Raw genomic sequence first — 19486 nt, 5'->3', positions numbered from 1 at the left:
GTTAGGGGACACTTGTAGGAATTGGCTTATGCTACTTCAGTCAATGATCTGTAGACTCTACAGGATCAAATCTTCAGTTAATGAAAGCCTGTATAGTTACTGAGTAAGCATTGAAGGGCAGAAAGATGCTTTGCCATAGATGAGCATCACAATGTCATGTTGAACACCTGCAAACAAGTGTCATGAATGAATGTCACATTGAATCCCTCCTATTAAGAACTGCGAAAATCTTAGAAAGTAAGTGTTGCCAAACCCATGTGTATTGAAATTAGTTTTCTTCTCTGGATGAGTATTACTACCTCTCAAAGTACTTAGTATATATTTAACACCCCACATACCAGAAAAAACACCAGTTGCATCTCAAGAAACTGTAACAGGGTTGCTGCCTTTTACTACACAACACTTAAAAGGTAGTGAAATCTAGTTCTCCAAGATGTTCACTACATGATGCACTCAGAAAAACCAATGTTTCAAGAGTCAACTACAGCTGAATTTCTTCCTGGTCAGCTTGAATAGGATAGAAAACCTGAAGCAGTACTCAACAACAGATGATACTAAAAGCTTTGCTCCCTCGTAAATGTACCACATTTTTACTGAATTCCATATACAAATGGAAATCTTCAATTTGCCCTCTCACCTAATGAAAACCAACACAGAACATTATGTCCATCAAAATAATCTGACCTGTCACTATCCAGGGAAACTCTTCAGCTACAATGAAATGCTATGTATTCCCTCGTGCAGTTGTGAATTTACTATACAACCAAATGTAACAAATTGTCAGTAAGACCATATTTATACAAACACTCATTTGACAGTGTGTTGTTCTTGAATTAATTTGTTGTAAATAATATTACTACATTCTCTGCTGACGTTCCTTACCTGTGGCGAGGCTTCTCTTCTTTGCTTACAATTTCTTTCTGAATTTTTTCTTCTCCAAAAGAATGATCTTCCAAACTTTTCATTGTCTCCCCACCATCAGTTCCAACTAATGGTTCTAGTTCTGAGGCCCCTTTAAAACAAAAGACAACATCACTGAGTCACATATCAAGCATCTTTGCAACCTGAATAAATAAAAAGGATACACAAATAGAAATAGTTTTTCACATGTTAATCAAGATACAAGGGTACCCATACCCAGAGGCAAGGGGGATTCTTTGCCTCCCCCCTCCCCCCCGCTCCCCCTGCTCTCAGGGATAGGAAAAAACATAGTGCAGTCAGGTGTTTTTCTTTCAAGAAAATAATTTAAAAGCCAGTATTATGCAGGTTTTTAACGTTTAACAGGGTCAGAACTGGAACTTTTTTATGGGCACTTACAAGTAACCTTTCATCATTTTCCAAAATATAGAAATACTTCAAACCCCCATCATGACTTGCTGCTTGCTGCCCCCCCTCCCAGGCAAACTATTATATGGGTGCACTTGTCAATATACATGTACATTAATATGTATTTAATAAATACAATACAAGGAAGAACCAAATAATTCCTAGAAGTTAGTGATAACAACACTTTTATTAAATTTACATTACTTTAAGTTCAGTTTCCTTCAAAATGCTTCCATCCTGTATTCACAGACTGATTTCAATATTTATATAGCTATTAAAAACATTCCTGGAACTCCTTTATGTATTATTTTGTTTGGATTGTATGCATCATTTTCAACCACTTACACAGAATTCATTAAATGTAGTCTATTTAGTTTCATTTTTAGTCATATGGAAAGAAAGAAATCAGCTGAATGTATGGGTGAGTAAGATGTCCCAGCACATCAGTGCTACACTTCACAAGATAATTTTTAATTAATAATGACTGGCATGCAGGAGCATTGTTGTACAATAAAACAAAATTGTGTAATGGGTGTTTTTCTTGGGTGTTCCTTTAGACAACATCTCAGTTAGTAGAGACTGCCCATATTAAGTTTCTTAATAAATGTCTGGCTCTTTGTCATGAATTTACAATGCTGGTGAAATTTTAAGTATTTGGCAATGTTGTCTTCTGTTCAAGTGACTGCTGTTTTGGCTGAAGAAACATCAGGTTTAATTTCATTCATGATAGTTTATGGAAAGTTTTTAGCTTTATCTGATGTTGTAATCAGATTATTTGCCATTGACAACCCAATACAGGCACAAAATCTCACCAGTATGCTATAAACAGTGTAATACGAGGGACTGAATTGCAATTTCGTGTCATCAAACATTTGTCATCTCCGCAGCCTGATGACCACTGAAATGCAATCAACGTTTTGTCAGTGGTGAAAGTGAACAGGTGGCTACATAAAGGTTTGTTTGCAATACTTGTATGGTGATCAAGAAATGTCTTGTGCCTCTCATCCCACTGAAGCAAACGGACGTAGCACAATGATATCTGGCAACAGAAGAAGACCATCATAATAGTGATTGTGCAGAATGTCCCAAGAAAGCCAAGATCTACTGTAAGAGTAACTATTTAGAACTGACACAGCAGAAAAGAGCATCTGAAGTGACCAAGACAGCTCACCAAATGGGAAAACAAGGTTACTTGATGTAATTGCTGCCTCTCCACACCATAGACATGAGGGTGACCAGCCAAAATACTACTTCTGTTCTGGTGGATTTCTATTCAGTTGCAGTGGGGCGCTTATGTCAGTCAACCCCCCACTTGCCTGGTTACCTGCAAGCTTCCTTGGAGCACCAAGTCCTGTTGGAGGGACTCAGCCACTTTGAGCAGCTGTGCCTGCTACTGAGCCAGAACTGCTGGGGTGCTGTGACTGTCACAATCCAGCTGGCCTTCTGGAGGCCTGACCAGCAAGGCCTATGAGCAGATCATCATCCATAAATATGAGGGTGAGCCACTACTGTCGTTCACCCTCATTCCTGCAGCAGACACTGATGCTGCCAGCCTCTCTCTCCTAATTGGAGACCATGGCCTTCCTCTGAAAGACTACTAATGCTCCAAGCAGGGCTGGAGGGTGCCTCTCCTGGGAGTTGATCTTCAATATCAATGAGAACAATCTGAGATCTACTAGCAGATCTGTGGACCACTGCATCCAGTGCTGGCTGTGTGCTACCGGGGTTGTCGTCCACCCATGATGTAGCAGCCCACTATGTGAGCCATCGCTGCCACTCTGAGAGTGCAAGGCATGCATGCGTCAGAACCTGCTGCCTGACATGTGGTCCACCAGGGTGCCTAAGCTGCCAGCATCCTGGGGAAGAGAAATATGTACTTATGATTCATAAATAGAAAACTGACAGTAATGTTTTCTTAACACTTTCGAGAATCTGACAGATATCCACTATCACACCCCACACAGTGCAATCCTAATGACTGTAGGGGCCATGGACCAGCCCTCTATATCTAGTGTCACCAAGTGGTTCCCAGTGGTAGAGATGCCTACGCCTAGTACCACACCTGCGCATCTACAGTATTATCAGCCTACATTGTCTGTTCAGTTACTCTTTGAGCTCAACAGTTACAGATTGCAGTTCACCACTGTGCAGTGCTCTGAGAAACTGTCTTTTGTTGGCCTTTTTTGTGCCCCCTAAGTTGTGGCCATACTAAGTCATAGACACATCCCCAGTACATTAAAAGTGGCATTTGTTAGCCCACAGGAGCCTATAGGCCTACCTCAGTTCAGTGGAAATAATAGGTAAGTTTACCTGAGGTTAATGAGGTGCCCATATTGTAATTTGTCTGGACATGAGCTGCTGTGTGTTCAGGCAGTGTCAACAGTATATAGTATATGCAGAAGGCTTGGCCATGAGACACATCAGTGCAAAGAATGCTGTTAGGCCATGTACAGTGCAAGGATTATTACAGTTTGTTTCTTGTTTGTGAATCGTGGTTATAGTTTGCATATTTTTCTTGTACAGCAGCAAAGGGAGGTTGTAAAAATGCCAGACACACGTGCAGCAACTTCACACAAGGTGGTGGGATCCATGAAAGGCAGATGGCTGTGTTGGAAACTACAGCTGAATATAAATGGAGTAATATTGGATTACGAAGGCTTGTAGAAGCATTACAAGTTACTAGTGGGCAAGCATGATCCAATTCGGAAAAGGTCAAAGCTTTATTGAATACAGCTGGCCCTTGTGTTGATCTTGTAGTGGCTAATCTCTTAGTTCTGGTTTTGGGGAAAATGACCAAGAATGTGTTTGTTTTCATTAATGAAGTGAGGGCTGCCACCAAATAAGGGTCAGACGAAACTCCTGTGAATATGGTTATGCTACAATTAGTGGGTGACACAAAGTAAGGCAGAAACATTTGAGGAGCTGGCTGACGGACTTGTCCAGCATTATCATAAACAACATAGCACAAGGTCTTTTAGCAAAAAATGCAGGTGTGTGTTACAGAAACATGTTGAATCAGTGGAGTCCTACTCAGACAGGATTAAGAAGACCAGTTCTCAAAATTATGAACTAACATGAAATGCAGAGACTGACAGAGTCATCCTGGATGAGGTAGACAATAGGGTTCTAGAAGTGTTTCTGAGGGGTATTTTTGGCGATATGTCCAGAAGGGTCAGGATGGAAAACCCAAGTAATTTGCCTGCTACTGTTATGATCAACACACAGCTGGAAGAAACTGAAATTGCTACTCAGAGACAGAGAGACTACAATGTTTCTTCCTCTGAGGTAAAATGTTACAAGTGTGGGAGTATGGATCACATCAGAAAGCAATGCCACCATCCAGAATGTTGCAAGTGTGGAGAAGTAGGACACAAGGTGCATGATACCACAGCAAAAACAAAGTAAGTAATGTTCAAATAAGCATTCGTTTAATGGGAACTGGAGAGCATCATCCATCTGACAGCATTGCCAGTAGAACAGAAGACTGCAAAAAGTGTATGCGTGATACAGAGGACTGGTCCATGGCCCCTACAGTCATCAGGATTGTGCTGTGCAGGATTCAGTAGTAAGGAACTGTCAGAGGCTCAGAAGTGCTAAGAAAACATTACTGTCAGTAATATAGCTACTAATCACAAGTAAACAGTTATCTTCTGCAGGATGCTGGCAGATTTGACACACTGGTGGAGCACATATCAGGCCAGCATGTCCTGAGACATGCACACCTTGCAGTCTCGGAGTCACAACAACAGCTCATATTGCAGGCTGCTATGTCATGGGTGGACGACAACCATGGTAGTACCACCGACACAGTCAGCACGGGAGACAGTGTCCTGCAGCTCTGCCAGTTGATCTCCGGAGTGTTCTCGTTGATGCTGAAGATCAACACCCAGGAGAGGCACCCTCCAGTCCTGCTTGGAGTGTGAGTAGCCTTTCAGAAGAGGGCCACAGCCTCCCATTAGGGGAGAGGGGCTGGCAATATCAGTGTTTGCTGCAGGAACCAGGGTGAGTGGCAGCAATGGCTCACCCTCACGATGATGGATGATGATCTGCTTCTAGGCCCTGCTTGTCAGACCTTGAGAAGATCAGCTGGATGGTGAGTCATAACACCCCATCAGCGTTTAGTCAGTAGTAGGTACTGCTGCTCAAAGTGGCTAAGTCCCTCCAACAGGAATTGGTGCTTTATGGAAGTTTGGAACCATCAAAATGAGTCGAGGGCTGACTGACATAATGCTCCACTCTCAAAAGGAGCACTGAAAGTGAATATAAATCCACCAGAACTGGTTTAGTATTTATGCTGGGCATGCTCATGTCACTGGTATGGTGAGGCAGTAATGACATGCATCATGGTTTTTCCGTTTGATCATCTCTTTTGATTGCTTCAGGATTTCTTAACTTCACCTTTCAGATGCTCTTTTTTACTGCACCAGTAACTGAGTAGTTACTCTTGCTGACACATCTGGGCTTGATGACAATCTTCTCGGGTAGCCAGTCAGATGATGCAGTCATCTTGACACAATATTTCAACTTTAATATCAGATAAAACCAGATTCCATTCTTACTTACAAGGAAACCCTTATCCTTATTAATAATATTATGAGATAATCATATTTCAATACATTGCTTCAGAACACATTCCCAGTAGCGAGAAGCACTTCATTAAGAAAGTGTTCTGCCACTGTTTATTTCTCTGGGTGGGACAAATGAGTGTGACGATGGTTTCCTACACATCCGTCCTGAATAATACAGATAGTTTGGCCAATATAATCTGTCCCACAATGACATGGAATTTTATATACTTCAGGTTTACTCAGTCCCAAATCATCCTTTACTGATCAAAGATGGGCTCTAATCTTAACCAATGGCATAATTACCCTTTTAATATCAGATATTCTAAAAATTCTTGAAATTTTTGAGGATATACTGCTGGCAAAAGGCAAAAATGCAACAGATTTACAAATAACATCTAATGGTTCAGCTGACAGTCCAAACTGAAGAGCATGACATATTAGTTTAGTTTGGTGGGTGGACAACAAAAATTCAACAATAGTCTCACTTTCCTACAATGAGAGTATGTGTATAAACAAGGTAAGAGATGAGGGTTATTTTAACTACAATGGTTAGGCAGTTTTAATTCTCCCCTTGTTATGTGTTTTTTTTCCTTTTTTTCCAACTGAGGTTAGTTCATGGCCTACGAATATCTTACTGTGTGGAAACAGGCAGTTGGCTATGATTCTATGAGCTACATGCTGTTTTTTCTTTTTTTTAAATATGTCCTTCAGTCCTTACACCTTTGATTCTTGTTGTTGTTGGCGTGGTCTTCAGTCCAGAGACTGATTTGATCTTGCTCTCCATGCTACTCTATCCTGTGCAAGTTTCTTCATCTCCAAGTACCTTCTGCAACCTATACCCTTCTGAATCTGCTTAGTATATTCATCTCTCGGTTTCCCTCTATGATGTTTACCCTCCATGCTTTCCTCCAATACTAAATTGGTGATCCCTGATGCCTCAGAATGTGTCCAACCAAACAATCCCTTCTTCTAGCCAGGTTGTGCCACAAATTCCTCTTCTCCCCAATTCTATTCAGTACCTCCTCATTAGTTATGTGATTTACCCAATTTTTATGCAATTCTAATCTTTTGAAAACGCCATAACTTTATGTTACATTAAGAAAATAAGTGGCTTTTAGGATTTTAAAGCTCAAATAGGCAAAAATAAGTATTAATGTCGAAATAGGCTGTTTTAGGTGCTATAAAAGTAACAGTTTCAAGTCTAAATAGTCATGAAATGCATAAGCACAAAGTTTATTTGCAACTAGGAACTCAGGAAAAGAATAGGTTTTAACCTGAAGGTCAGTGGTCTACTCATCAGTCTGGAACCCTTATCAGGTAGGATTAATGGTAGAGTGTTAGTGTGTATGGAAGCATAAGGCACATCAGATGTGAGTGGGGCTAGTCATTTACTTAAATTTGTAACACTTTTAAAAGCAGATGAAAGAAAGCAAGGAAGAAATATTATGCTTTAATTTCCCATCACTGGTGAGATAATTAGAGACAGAGCACAAGCTCGGATTGTGAAAGGGTGGAGAAGGATACCTGCTGTGGCTGAACCTGACAAATAACATTTAGAAAGCTTGGTACAACGATTAACTCTTCTTCAATAAAAACAAATAAAAAGTAAACTACAGCATTGTTTTAAACAGTTTCTTTATTTAAAAAAATAAATATTATTTTCAGGGAATAGGGCACAAGGCTAGCTCATATTGCAACTTTACACTGAGAAGACAGTAATGAAAGGAAATATCTGACAGTAAGCTTGTAATTGGTCTGGTCTTTCACGTTGCTAATAATGCTCATGAGCCTCCAGCTCCACATTAAACCTGATGCTGATGCTTTATTAAACCTGATGCTACTGCTTAGCCCAGTATATTCCTAAAATATACAGTCCCACATGATCAGCTCTTCTTCATTGTCTAGGGGGAGACTGAACACCCACTGCACTAGAAACCTATCATGGTGAGCTCCTGTGACCAGATACTCCACTGAAAGCCAGTCCATACATTTGGAAGTTGATTTGAGAAATCACCAATGATGCATCCCACAATGAAGTTTAAACTTGTGTTTATTCTTATAATAGACATACCCCAGTTACAATAGCACTGCACTGGTAAACCTCACTGGAAGAACTATAGTGATTCCTTACTTACTGTCGATTGCAATTCATTGTCCCATGAAAATTTCTATGAGCAACAGCCTGTGAATAGTCTCTATCATTCTCAAATGGCACTCTCAAACTTTCCAACAACAAGAGAGCACCACAACATCAGACTCATTCTGAAAAACTACTGACTTATTGTTAAAAACTGCACACTGCAAAAATGCCCTCTCCCTAGAGCACAGCTCTCTGCTCTTATTTGTCTGAGTTGCTCTACCTTTTCCAATGGCTTGTCATGCTAGCACTGCAAAATTACACTTTTATAAGTATACTTTTAGTATTATAGGTTATGTGATCATCCAATGTTTTATTACGAGTTGTATTTAATGTAGAGAGTCGTCATTTTCGACTGACCTTACTACTGGTTAAATCTACTTACCATTTCAGCAATACTTTATGTTAAGCCTTATTCATATGTCACAAGTCATATTCTAACACTACTCAAGTATTATTACATCTATGATGTATATTTTTGTCTGTGCAATATTGTGGCATAAATGCTGTGCATTGACATCTCACACATGGTTGTTGGTATCAGCATTCACTTGCAATCGAGTTAATTAAGTCCGATTCATGTGTCACTCTTCAATTAAAAGTGGTGCTGAAACCATGATATAGTTGACACTAGACTGTGTTGCTTACATATTCTGGATAACATTCTTGATTATCATCTGATTTACTACTGGTGTCCTAATCATGTTTTGTTATACAATATAATTACATTGTGAACAATAATATAAAATTCAATTAAATTTCTTGTGGTATGCAGAGTTTCTCAATTTCAGATGAGTCCTTAGTCTCACTGCACTTGTCACACTGATATGGAGCAATCAGTGTGCTAATTTCATTTGTAGACTGTAGTTCATATCTTGTTGTAAACAGAAGTAGTTTTGTAATACTTGACTTCATCTGTTTTCTAAGGACATGGGTCATATTAGCATCTGTCTCTGGGACTTCCCAGTCTCTTAACCATCACTCTCGGCCCCTAAAATGCTTTCCCACACCAGTGGCTATTGTGCTAGACAGGACGTACCTCATTCACACCAACCAGTAGCTCCCTACCTGTGGAAGCTTTCAGCTAGCACTGAAGTGTAATGTCATAAGCTGTAAATTGCAGGTGATAAATATAGGTATTTCCAGATAAATTGGTATTGGTCAAACTGGCCAGATCACATGTAATCTCAGAACACCGACTGCAAATTAACAGACAAAATAAGAAAAATATACTTAATATACTTGGAAATAGCCAAAAAATTCTTGCACATGGCTGCAATCATGGCATGGTTCTGGAAGGTTTCTCACACAATATCAACATTATAGGCTTTTTAAGGGGAGAATTTAATAAGAAGAACCATGTAGTCATTATGTAGGGTGCTAGTACTCATTTATACAACAATTACAATTACAAAATTGAGAACAATACTGTAAACACTATTCAACTCTTACATACAGAAGCGAATATTGTGTCATTTTACAATTTATTTAATTAACAATAGATGGAAGACTCTGTGGAATATACCATGAAGTTTGTGAAAATTGCAACACCCAGAAATAGTAGCCGAATAAATCCAAATCTGGAGGATATCTAGAGCAGTGTGTGTGGCATCAATAAGCGATTTAGGAAAAAATTACTTTCTGTCAGTGGAGTGACTGATGAATTATACACCTTTATTTTTACTTGAGACATATTCACATTTATAATATAGTAATAGTCATTACTAGTCTTGGCCATTCATTAGCTATCTTCAGTTTCTATACATCACAGGTGGTAGTTGTGAATGTTTTGTACGCCAAATGACACCTATGACATATACAATCTGAAGATGGCTAATGTATGGGCAAAACAAGTATTGACTCTTATCATATCACATATGTAATAGTGTCTAAAATAAACAGAAGTGTATACATAATTTATGTAACAGAAAGATGGCATACACCTAGGCTCCGAAGCTTGCCCTGAAAGATCAGTGTCTGACACAGTTAGTAAGTTATTAACTGTGAAATGACATGGAAATGAGAAAACAGTTATCAGTCTGTGATGGCCAGTGTCAGTTCAAATGAGATTGTGGTAGTATAACAGTATTGTTTACTGTAGTGTTTTCAGACAAGCCACTTCAAGCTATTCTATAATAATGACCCCATATGCATTAGAAGCTGTGGTAACCACAGTCTTACAGCTTCCGTGGATGAGTGCTGGAGTCCTGTCATGGATGAATGTTAAGTGTGATTGTTGGCGCATCCATTCGAGCAACCTTTACATAAGGGAAGTGTCAGATCCCAATGTACTGCCCCTACTTGAGGCAATTTTACATACTGCATTTCAAGTGGTAACATGAGGAATGGGAAAGCCTGCTTCAGGAATGAAAGGTATCACTGTCACTGGTTCCTTGAATTACACATGTGTCTAAAATGTAATCAATCAAAAATTCCTGGGATACTGTTGGTCAGAAACTTACCAGTAGTTAACAAAGGACTTAAGCCAAGTAAAAAGTAAGCAAAGACATATAGGTATAAAATCACAAATAGACTCAGCTGCTAAAATAACATCCTGTGTTACCCTGATGTAACCATCAAGTATCAGCCCAGAGCAAATAAGGAGGAAACAAAATTTTATGGTAATTGGATACAAAGTGACCTAAAGTGGACAAACATATTGAATACATCAATTCAAAACTGAGTACAGGTTGTTATCCTTTAAGAGTCCCTAAAGGATGTATAAGTGACCAGTCAGTAATTAGTGATTGCTATGCATATTTTAATATGCATCTGAAATATAGTCTCATAGTCTGGGGAATTTCCCGAGCAACTCTGAGAGCCTTCAGAATCAAAACCCATTAGGGTCAGTATAAGGAGCAGAGATAGACATTCATGTAAAGAATTGTTTAAAATATTTAAAGTGCTGATGTTGCTATGCACGTATATTATAAACACACTAATGTACAGGGTGATTATAATTAAAGTTAAACTTTCAAACTGCTGTAGAAATGACACCATTTGTCAGATGACATCAAATTGCAACAGAATATTAATGGAGAAGGGGGGAAACGTTTGGCAGAAGAAAAATAAATAATTACAAAATGTAGCAATAGCTGACACTGTAAGCATCATAATTTAATAGTGGTCAACTACAGGTGACAAATGAATCATACAACAACGTGTAAGATGTACATTTGACAGTAAACAGACTGTACAACTCAGTGTACATGGGTGTACAGGTGTGATACTGTTAGTTACGTAAGCCCATCAACTATGGCAAGGTCATATCACATCAGATAGGAAAAATTGGTTTTTAATTGTCCTGAGGCCAAAAAGCACATAAAAAGCATCATTTGCATCAGTTTTTAGTTGTCCTGAAGCTATAACCCACATAAAAAGCATCAATTAAAATCATATTGGATTATTAAATTCTGTACGACTGCCACACAACATGTTCAATATGCTGTCCACCATTTTCTGCAACAAGCTGAAATCAAGAAACAGCATGTTCCACAACTGATCGAAGTGTTTCCGGGTCACGTTCAGAATGTGTTGCCCAATGCGTGCCTTCAATGCAGCTGAGTTTGCAATCAGAACACTGAACACATCTTTCAGATAGCCCCACAGCCAGAAGTCACACAGATTAAGATCAGGTGATTGGGACAGCCAGACTCTAGGGAAATGGTGGATGATAATTCTAGCATTTCCGAAATGGCACTTCAGCAGCTGCTTAACTGGATTTGTAACGTGCAGAGGTGTGCCATCTTGCATAAAAACGATCCCATCCACAAATCCACACTGTTGGAGACCTGGAATGATGTGATTGTGCAAAAGACACTCATAGTGCTTACCAGTGATGGTACAGGTAACAGGACCAGAAGCACCTGTCTCTTTGAAAAAATATGGCCCTATGATAAATGATTCCATAAACCCACCCCACACAGTGACCTTTTCAGGATGAAGTGGTACTGGTTGATTTTTGTGTGGATTTTCCATTGCCCATATTCAACAATTCTGTGTATTGACATATCCTGTCGGATGGAAGTGGGCTTTGTCTGTCCACAAAATCTTCCACGGCCAATCATTGTCCACTTCCATGCGAGCAAGAAATTCTAAAGCAAAGGTCTCTCCTTCTGGCAGACCAACAGGAAACAACTTGGGCACTTAGGTAATTTTGAATGGATAGTAAAGAAGGATGTTTCGTAGAATTTTATGCAATGTGCTCATGGGTATGTCCAATGTTTGGCAATTCCCCGTGCACTACACGTTTCCACACCACCACTCGTCTCTACCTGCATTGCTGTGGCCACTGCTTCCACTGATGACAAATCAATTCATTTCCTCCCTCTATCAGGTTGCACACTAAAAGAACCTGTCTTTTCAAATTTCCGAATCATTTTCTCCACACCCAAGGCAGTCATCGGACCAACGCCTTTTTCCAAACCCTTCATTGTCTGGAACTTCTGCAGAATGATGTGTGCACAGTCATCATTCTTGCAATACAGCTTTACAAGCAGAGCACAATCCTACATTGAGGCAGTCATGGCGAACATTGCAGACGCAAAAAGAGGAAAAGCCGTGTACCTGGCATGTCTATACCAACTTCAATGGGTCATGCGCATGACGGGTGTTTTCATTTATGTATTCTGACACATACAGTACCATCTATTGATCAATTTTCATACTTTTTCTTTTCTTCTGCCATTTATTCCCGCTTCTCTGATGATATTCCGTTGCAATTTGACATTATTCTGACCAGTGATATTATTTCTACAGTGTTTTTAAAGTTTAACTTTAATTAAAATCACCCTGTATAATAAAAAATGTAACTGGCAATGATAGTAGTCTAAGAAAAAATTGTGAGATACATAATCACAATACTCGATTGAAAGGAGAATATCCACAGTGCCACTGCTGCTATTCAGCTGTTCAGTACATGAACTTCAATGTGTAAGGAGTATTCAAATGAAAATGTATGAAATGTCATAAGAACCAAATTGATTGAAATTTGCACATACCACTTTCGGATAATACTGCAAGACTTCTAGGGATGTGAATTTAGTATGTGGCATGGATTTGTGCCCATGAAAGAGGAGAGAAACAGGTAGTTGTGTGTCATACCCATTTGACATGGCAAGGTACATTCACACTGCAAAATTTGACAATTGAGTAGTAGTGAGGCATTATCAGATTTTGGACTATGAAAGGGGTTAAACTGACCAATATTCACTGCCAGATGGCAGCTGTATATGGGGGAGACTCTGTGTCTGACAAGTCAGTGGGAAAATGGAGTACCCGTTTTTGTGAAGGCTAGGAGTGTTTGAGTAATGACCCGAGACTAGGCCAAGCAAACATGGTAATCACAGTCAAACTCATTGAGAAAATGAACAACCTGGTGAGATGTAATCAATGTGTAACAATGCAAATGTTGGCAGTGATACTGGGGGCCACTGTTGGAACAGTGTAGACAACTGTGCAAGACAGATTTGGTTACCGGAAGGTGTGCATGTAATGCCTTCTGAAGAAGCTCAGTGAACCACAAAAGTAACTGCATATGGGGATACCATTGCAACATGTGTTCCAGTATAATGAAGATCCTACTTTTCTGGAGGCGATCATTGTTGGTGGAAATAACTGGTGCCATCACTTCAAGCCTGAGATAAAGCAGGAGACCATGCTATGGAAGCATATGTCATCACTGTCTTTTTCAATATCTAAGGTCTGATAATCATTGAGTTCCTCAAGCATGGAAAAACCATTAACTGTGACATGTACTGTTAGACATTCTATAGCTACACAAGTCCATCAGGAGCAAATGGCCCAGGCTGCCTATGGAGGGAATGATTCTGTTGCATAATAACACATATGCATATGTCTCTAAGGTCACACAAGGTGTAATGGCCAAATTCAAGTGCGAACAGACTGAGCAATCACCCTACAGCCTGGACATGTCACCCTATGTTTGGTCCGCTATAAAACATCTCAAAGGGAAGCACTTTGACTTGGATGATGAACTGAAGAATACAGTAGAGGACTGGCTGTTGTCACAGACACAGGGATTCTGGCAACACAGAATCCTTCAACTAGTTAAACAGTGGGACAGTTGTGCTCAGGCCTCTGGTGATTACATTTGAACAAAGACCCCAATTATACCCACAATGTTGTTTCATACCTTTTCTTTACATATTTTTGTACTTTGTAATATGTAGGCCTACATCTTATTTTGATTATGTTTTTGCATAAATAATAGATTTAAGCCAATTTTCATATCCTCCTGTATACTGTACTTCATATGATAAAAAAGAGCTAAATTAACAAACATAAATAAATAAAACACTGTTGACTCTTTGTTGACTTGCATGTAAACAACAAGCAAGAGTTTGAATGACATTGCAATAGTACCACCTCAACTGCGGTGTAACTATTACAATGATCAACAAATGTATGGCTGTCTCACCCTATGTGTAGAAAATTATGTGAGAGCTTGTCTCGGAACACATTAAGGTCCTCTTTGATTCCATGTCCCTTTTTTAGCCAGAGTCCATAGGGTACAGTTCTCTAATCTTAACTGTATGAATATTTTCAGGTATCTAATCGGTCACTTAAAATTCATTTTGTGATGTGTTGCTCCTATACATAGTTCCCAGGTTAATAAATCTCTGCACAAAAATTCTGAATCAGATTTGTCACTAACATCAGTTTTAATAAAGTTTCCTGATCATGTCAACCAGGATTTCTCATACAACACAGTTTGGGGAAGGGCAGAAGGTCATTAAAAACTAGTTATCAATGTACTCAGGCATCCACCAAGAATAAATTCCCATACAGCATTGGGAACACAACTAGTGCAGTTATTTTGGAATCCAGAGAATAATGAAGTTCATCACATGTGAGTAAATAAGTGAAGCAAAATGAAAGATAAGTGATAAAATAACAACAGATTCCATTTCATACCACAACTGAAACATCACATAATAACTGCTAATTCATATGCATAAGTATCGACAGAAATTGATGGTGTGTAGGTCATGTGCATTTGTCACTGTGCTGGACAGCATCCAAAGTGGTTGAAAGTTAATCCAATCTTAATAGCATGGTCAGTTACCTAAAAGCACGTTACTTGACTAAGACACTGAAGATCACCAAAAGTTCACTTCAAAGTAATCTGACTGCTGAAAACATGACTGCAGAAAACTGATCAATTGACTCTACTAATGACCACAGACGAAGTGAACACAGCCTGCTCTACGAGATGTTACAAAGCCTTAGTTTCATCAACAGATCAAAATTGCTGTGGTGAACTCATCAAGAATGCTACCAACCCGATCCATGCTGGGGCAGGGCACCATTGCAGTCAGATAACTGTGGAAGCACCCTGGACCTATTTTTAAGGTTACCAACACTGCCATCTGACTTTTGGTTACACTAACCGAAAATGTTCAAACCTTTATCACTATATTTACATACCTTCCCTTTGTAATAATGACATTGTTTGCAACTACCTTCCATTTCCATACTTAATGGTCAATTTGGTCTGAAACCTTGTCAGGCCATAGCCATCTTCTTCCATGTTTTGTCTGATTAACTTTCTTCCCTCTCTTTTAAGCACAAAATGCTTAAAATTTTATCAAAAATTTTAAGAATTGTTAATTGATCAAGTTATGCTAATTTCATGTTTGCCATCAAACTTGCCATGTTACTCATATGCAAATTCAAGATGCTGCTTTTTGACTGTGATATCCTAAGGGTGTACTATGACATGAAAGCTCAGTGAAGAAGAGATTTGTCAACCTCTTGAAGGAGCACACTGATCACATTGGAGTGGTGCAGGTGGTGTAGAACTGGTACCAGTTGTTTATTTGACCCTCCAGTATTGCCATAAGTCATGGCAGTGGTGTGTATGTGTCAGTCAGTTCTATGGAATTAGCACACAGTAAGAACGATTGATGTGGAGAAGTGACATAAAGGTAGAATGGAACTATTGTGCTTGGACATGCTCATGATCACACTGACAGTGAAGTTGCCTCGTTTATTAGGGTTTCAGTAGGGACTGTCCTGCCCAGTGTGTATATAAATAATTGTGTGCCATTCACTGCCATGTAACCTGAAGTAAGAACAGTGATTGTAAAAAGATTATAAGTGATTGGGACCAGAGATGAGATTTAGGCATTATCAGTGACAATTGGTTCAAACCTGACAAGAATTACTGGTTTCTGTGAATGCAGATCCATGTCAACCAGTTTATAAGTGAGTATCTTGAAGGGAACTGCATTAATAGCCATATGGAGTCAGGCAATTCACAAAAAGCCATTGGTAACAGCGGCACATAAAGCTACAAATCTTAAATGGACCAAACAACACAGAAACTGGGCAGTAGTGGACTGGAGGCATGTATTGTGGTCCAGTAAGTCACAATTATGCTCTTTTCAAGTGATGCAAGGTATTAAGTGCACTAACAGCCAAATGAGGTGTTTAACCTACAGTATGTGGAAGGTGTAGTTCAGGTAACTTGTGGTTCTGTCATCTTTTGGGGGCATGTTTCATACCATTCACCTTACTGTGAATATGAACTATGATGTTTATTTCAATGTCTCAGTAACAGGTGTTGCCCATTCTTCTACATCTTTATGATGAGTGTACTGTGAACACTACTATCTCCCAAGGGTGACGAACAACCTCATTCATAAAGCAGCAAACATACCTTCCTAGTTTGACAAACACACAGGCACACTATGAAACCTTGTCTGATTGAGCAAAATCACCTAATCTTAATTGTATATGGGAATATTTGGAACAGTTGGTGAAATGTACCAGTCTACATCTTTGCAATTTGGTAGCTCTTCTTCTTTAAACCTATTCTGACCCCAGTTTCATCTTTTAACTGGCCATCTCATATCCCTATTTCTTTTGGATTTATATGGTAAGGCTCTATAAAAGACCTGGCCAAATAGCACTCTGCGAGTGTGGGCACTCTGGGCACACTCCTGGCTAGCACTCTGAATGCAGTGGTGAGTGGGGTTGAGGAGCGACGAGGAACAGGAAAAGGCTCCTAGAGCAATTCAGTGTGCTAGTCATACTTTGCCAACAATACCAGTGGCGTTAAATTAGATTTACACTCTGCATTAAGAATAGCATGGCATCTATGCACTTGTCTGAAAAGAAAAAAAAAAAAGGTGGAGAAACCACATCATTCAATGCTTGAATGCAAACTGCTTTACTTTTATTGGAACATCATTACAAATCCAGCCACAAAGATGATATGATGCACTTGCCTTCTGATGAATGATAGTGAATTCTGGTGGAACTTAAGATGGTCACATTAGGGGAAAACATGAGTTAAGGGTAAATAAAGCAGTGACAGAATCTTTTATGATGTGCATCACATACTGTTTGATTTCATTAAGTCTTTTAATGCAAGAGAGGAATCATTTGGTAACAGATATGTCAAACAAGATTGATGTTATGAAACAGAAATCAATCTTATGGAAAAATCATCTTCAGATTCATGACCTGAAACATTTTCTGGAACTGAAGGCAGGCATTTGTAGATCAGACATGACTGATTTTGTTTCAATAACTGAAACATTTCACCATGCGTTCTCAAAGAGTTTCTGAGACTTTGCACATTGAAGACTGATTCAAATTTATTTGACAAACAGTCCACACTTTTGGCTGTTGATATATCTCCTCATTGTCTCTGACTGGACCTGATTGATGTACAGCATAGCACCTGGCTCAACGACCTGTTTTTCCAGTCCAGGAATTTACAAGACTTATAAAATCTTAACCCAAGAACGAAATATTTGACTGCACAGACCATTCGCTAAAGTTATTTCAGTGTTTGGTTTAACATTTTTTATAATATAAATTTGAGAATGTCCCACCAACTCTCAGGTTTAACAGATTTTAATCTGTGTAACACCATGTATTACATATCTAAATTAGAAATGTGTAAAAATTTATAAATATCACAACTTAATGTTAAATGCATACATATAAAGCTTTTGTAGCTCTGCTTACTGTATTAGCAATGTCTAATGTACTTATTGAATTAAGTAGTAAAGTTACTGCTTTGACAGAAAAATAAAAAGTAGAAAATAAACATTATTTATAAAATCCTCCTTATAAATGTATGCTGCAATATTTGCCTTTTAGAAGAAGTCACACTGTTTATCAAACACATCCTCCTTAGTTTCCTGCATAAACAGTCTTCAGTAAATAGCCATCTCACACAACACCTGCTCGGAGCAGTGCAATGGTGGGGGAAGCCGGACTGCTGAGCAGACTCGGCTGCACTCGCAGAGTGCGAGCACACTCTGGGAGCACAAATCTTAGCCAGGACTGCTCTATAAGATGTAATCATCAATGAGAGGCTTTTGCTGGATATGGAATACCTGAAGAAAGATGTGGACTGCCTTTTGAGCAAAACTGACACCATTATCATAGCTAGATGAGGTGTTAAAGAATATTAGTGTGTCATCTCCTGCAGTTAAATAAATTTTTATCTGGTGTGCTTCACTTTCTTGATGTCATAAATTTCACAATCATCATGTACCAATGCAGGGCTAGAAAAATCATGGATGAAGACAGAGTGATTAACATACACTATCTGTTCAAAAGAATCTGGACACCGATTAGTGGACCATTTGAATTCTGCTGGGGACTCTTTCAAAGAGGTATCTGAATGTGGAGGAATGGCAGCCCATTCTTGCTCAAGAGCTGAAACTGAGAAGGGTAGTTTATTTATTTATTTATTTACTTGTCAAGTTCCGTAGGACCAAATTGAGGAGCAAATCTACAAGGTCCTGGAACATGTCAGTACATGAAATTACAACATAAACATGATAACATAAAAAAAATGTTCACAAATCTTAAAAAAGTCAGTCCATAAGTTTAAGTAGACGCTATCAGCTTAATTTTTCAAGGAATTCCTCGACAGAATAGAAAGAGTGACCCATGAGGAAATTCTTCAGTTTTGATTTGAAAGCACATGGATTACTGCTAAGATTTTTTAGTTAAAGTGGCAGCTTATTGAAAATGGATGCAGCAGTATACTGCACACCTTTCTGCACAAGAGTTAAGGAAGTCCAATCCAAATGCACGTTTGATTTCTGCCGAGTATTAACCAACTGAAAGCTGCTTATTCTAGGGAATAAACTAATATTGATAACAAGAAATGACAAAATGGAATATACGTATTGAGAGGCCAATGTCAAAATACCCAGACTTGTGAACAGAGGTTGACAAGAGGTTCGTGAACTCACACCACTTATTGCCCGAACCGCCTGCTTCTGACCCAAAAATATCCTTTTAGAATGGGAAAAGTTACCCCAAAATATAATACCATACGACAATAGCAAATGAAAATAAGCAAAGTAGACTAATTTTCATGTCAAACGATCACTCACTTCTGATGCCATTCAAATAGTAAAAATGGCAGTATTATGTCTTTGAACAAGATCCTGAAAGTGGG

The 19486-nt window shown here is 38.9% G+C and overlaps 1 protein-coding gene across 1 annotated transcript in view; it reads right to left on the bottom strand.

Moving 5' to 3' along the window:
- The window catches only part of LOC124556058 (stress response protein NST1-like), a 630068-nt gene that overhangs the window by 256633 nt on the left and 353949 nt on the right, over nt 1-19486 (bottom strand). Inside the window, exon 6 of the mRNA XM_047130088.1 lies at nt 883-1012. Within this exon, the coding sequence (XP_046986044.1) occupies nt 883-1012 (130 nt within the window). The remainder of the gene's footprint in view (nt 1-882; nt 1013-19486) is intronic.

The sequence above is a fragment of the Schistocerca americana genome, chromosome X (assembly GCF_021461395.2).
Source record: "Schistocerca americana isolate TAMUIC-IGC-003095 chromosome X, iqSchAmer2.1, whole genome shotgun sequence".
Lineage (NCBI taxonomy): Eukaryota > Metazoa > Arthropoda > Insecta > Orthoptera > Acrididae > Schistocerca > Schistocerca americana.
Note: the sequence above shows the minus strand (reverse complement) of the source record. Positions and strands in the feature narration are given on the sequence as shown.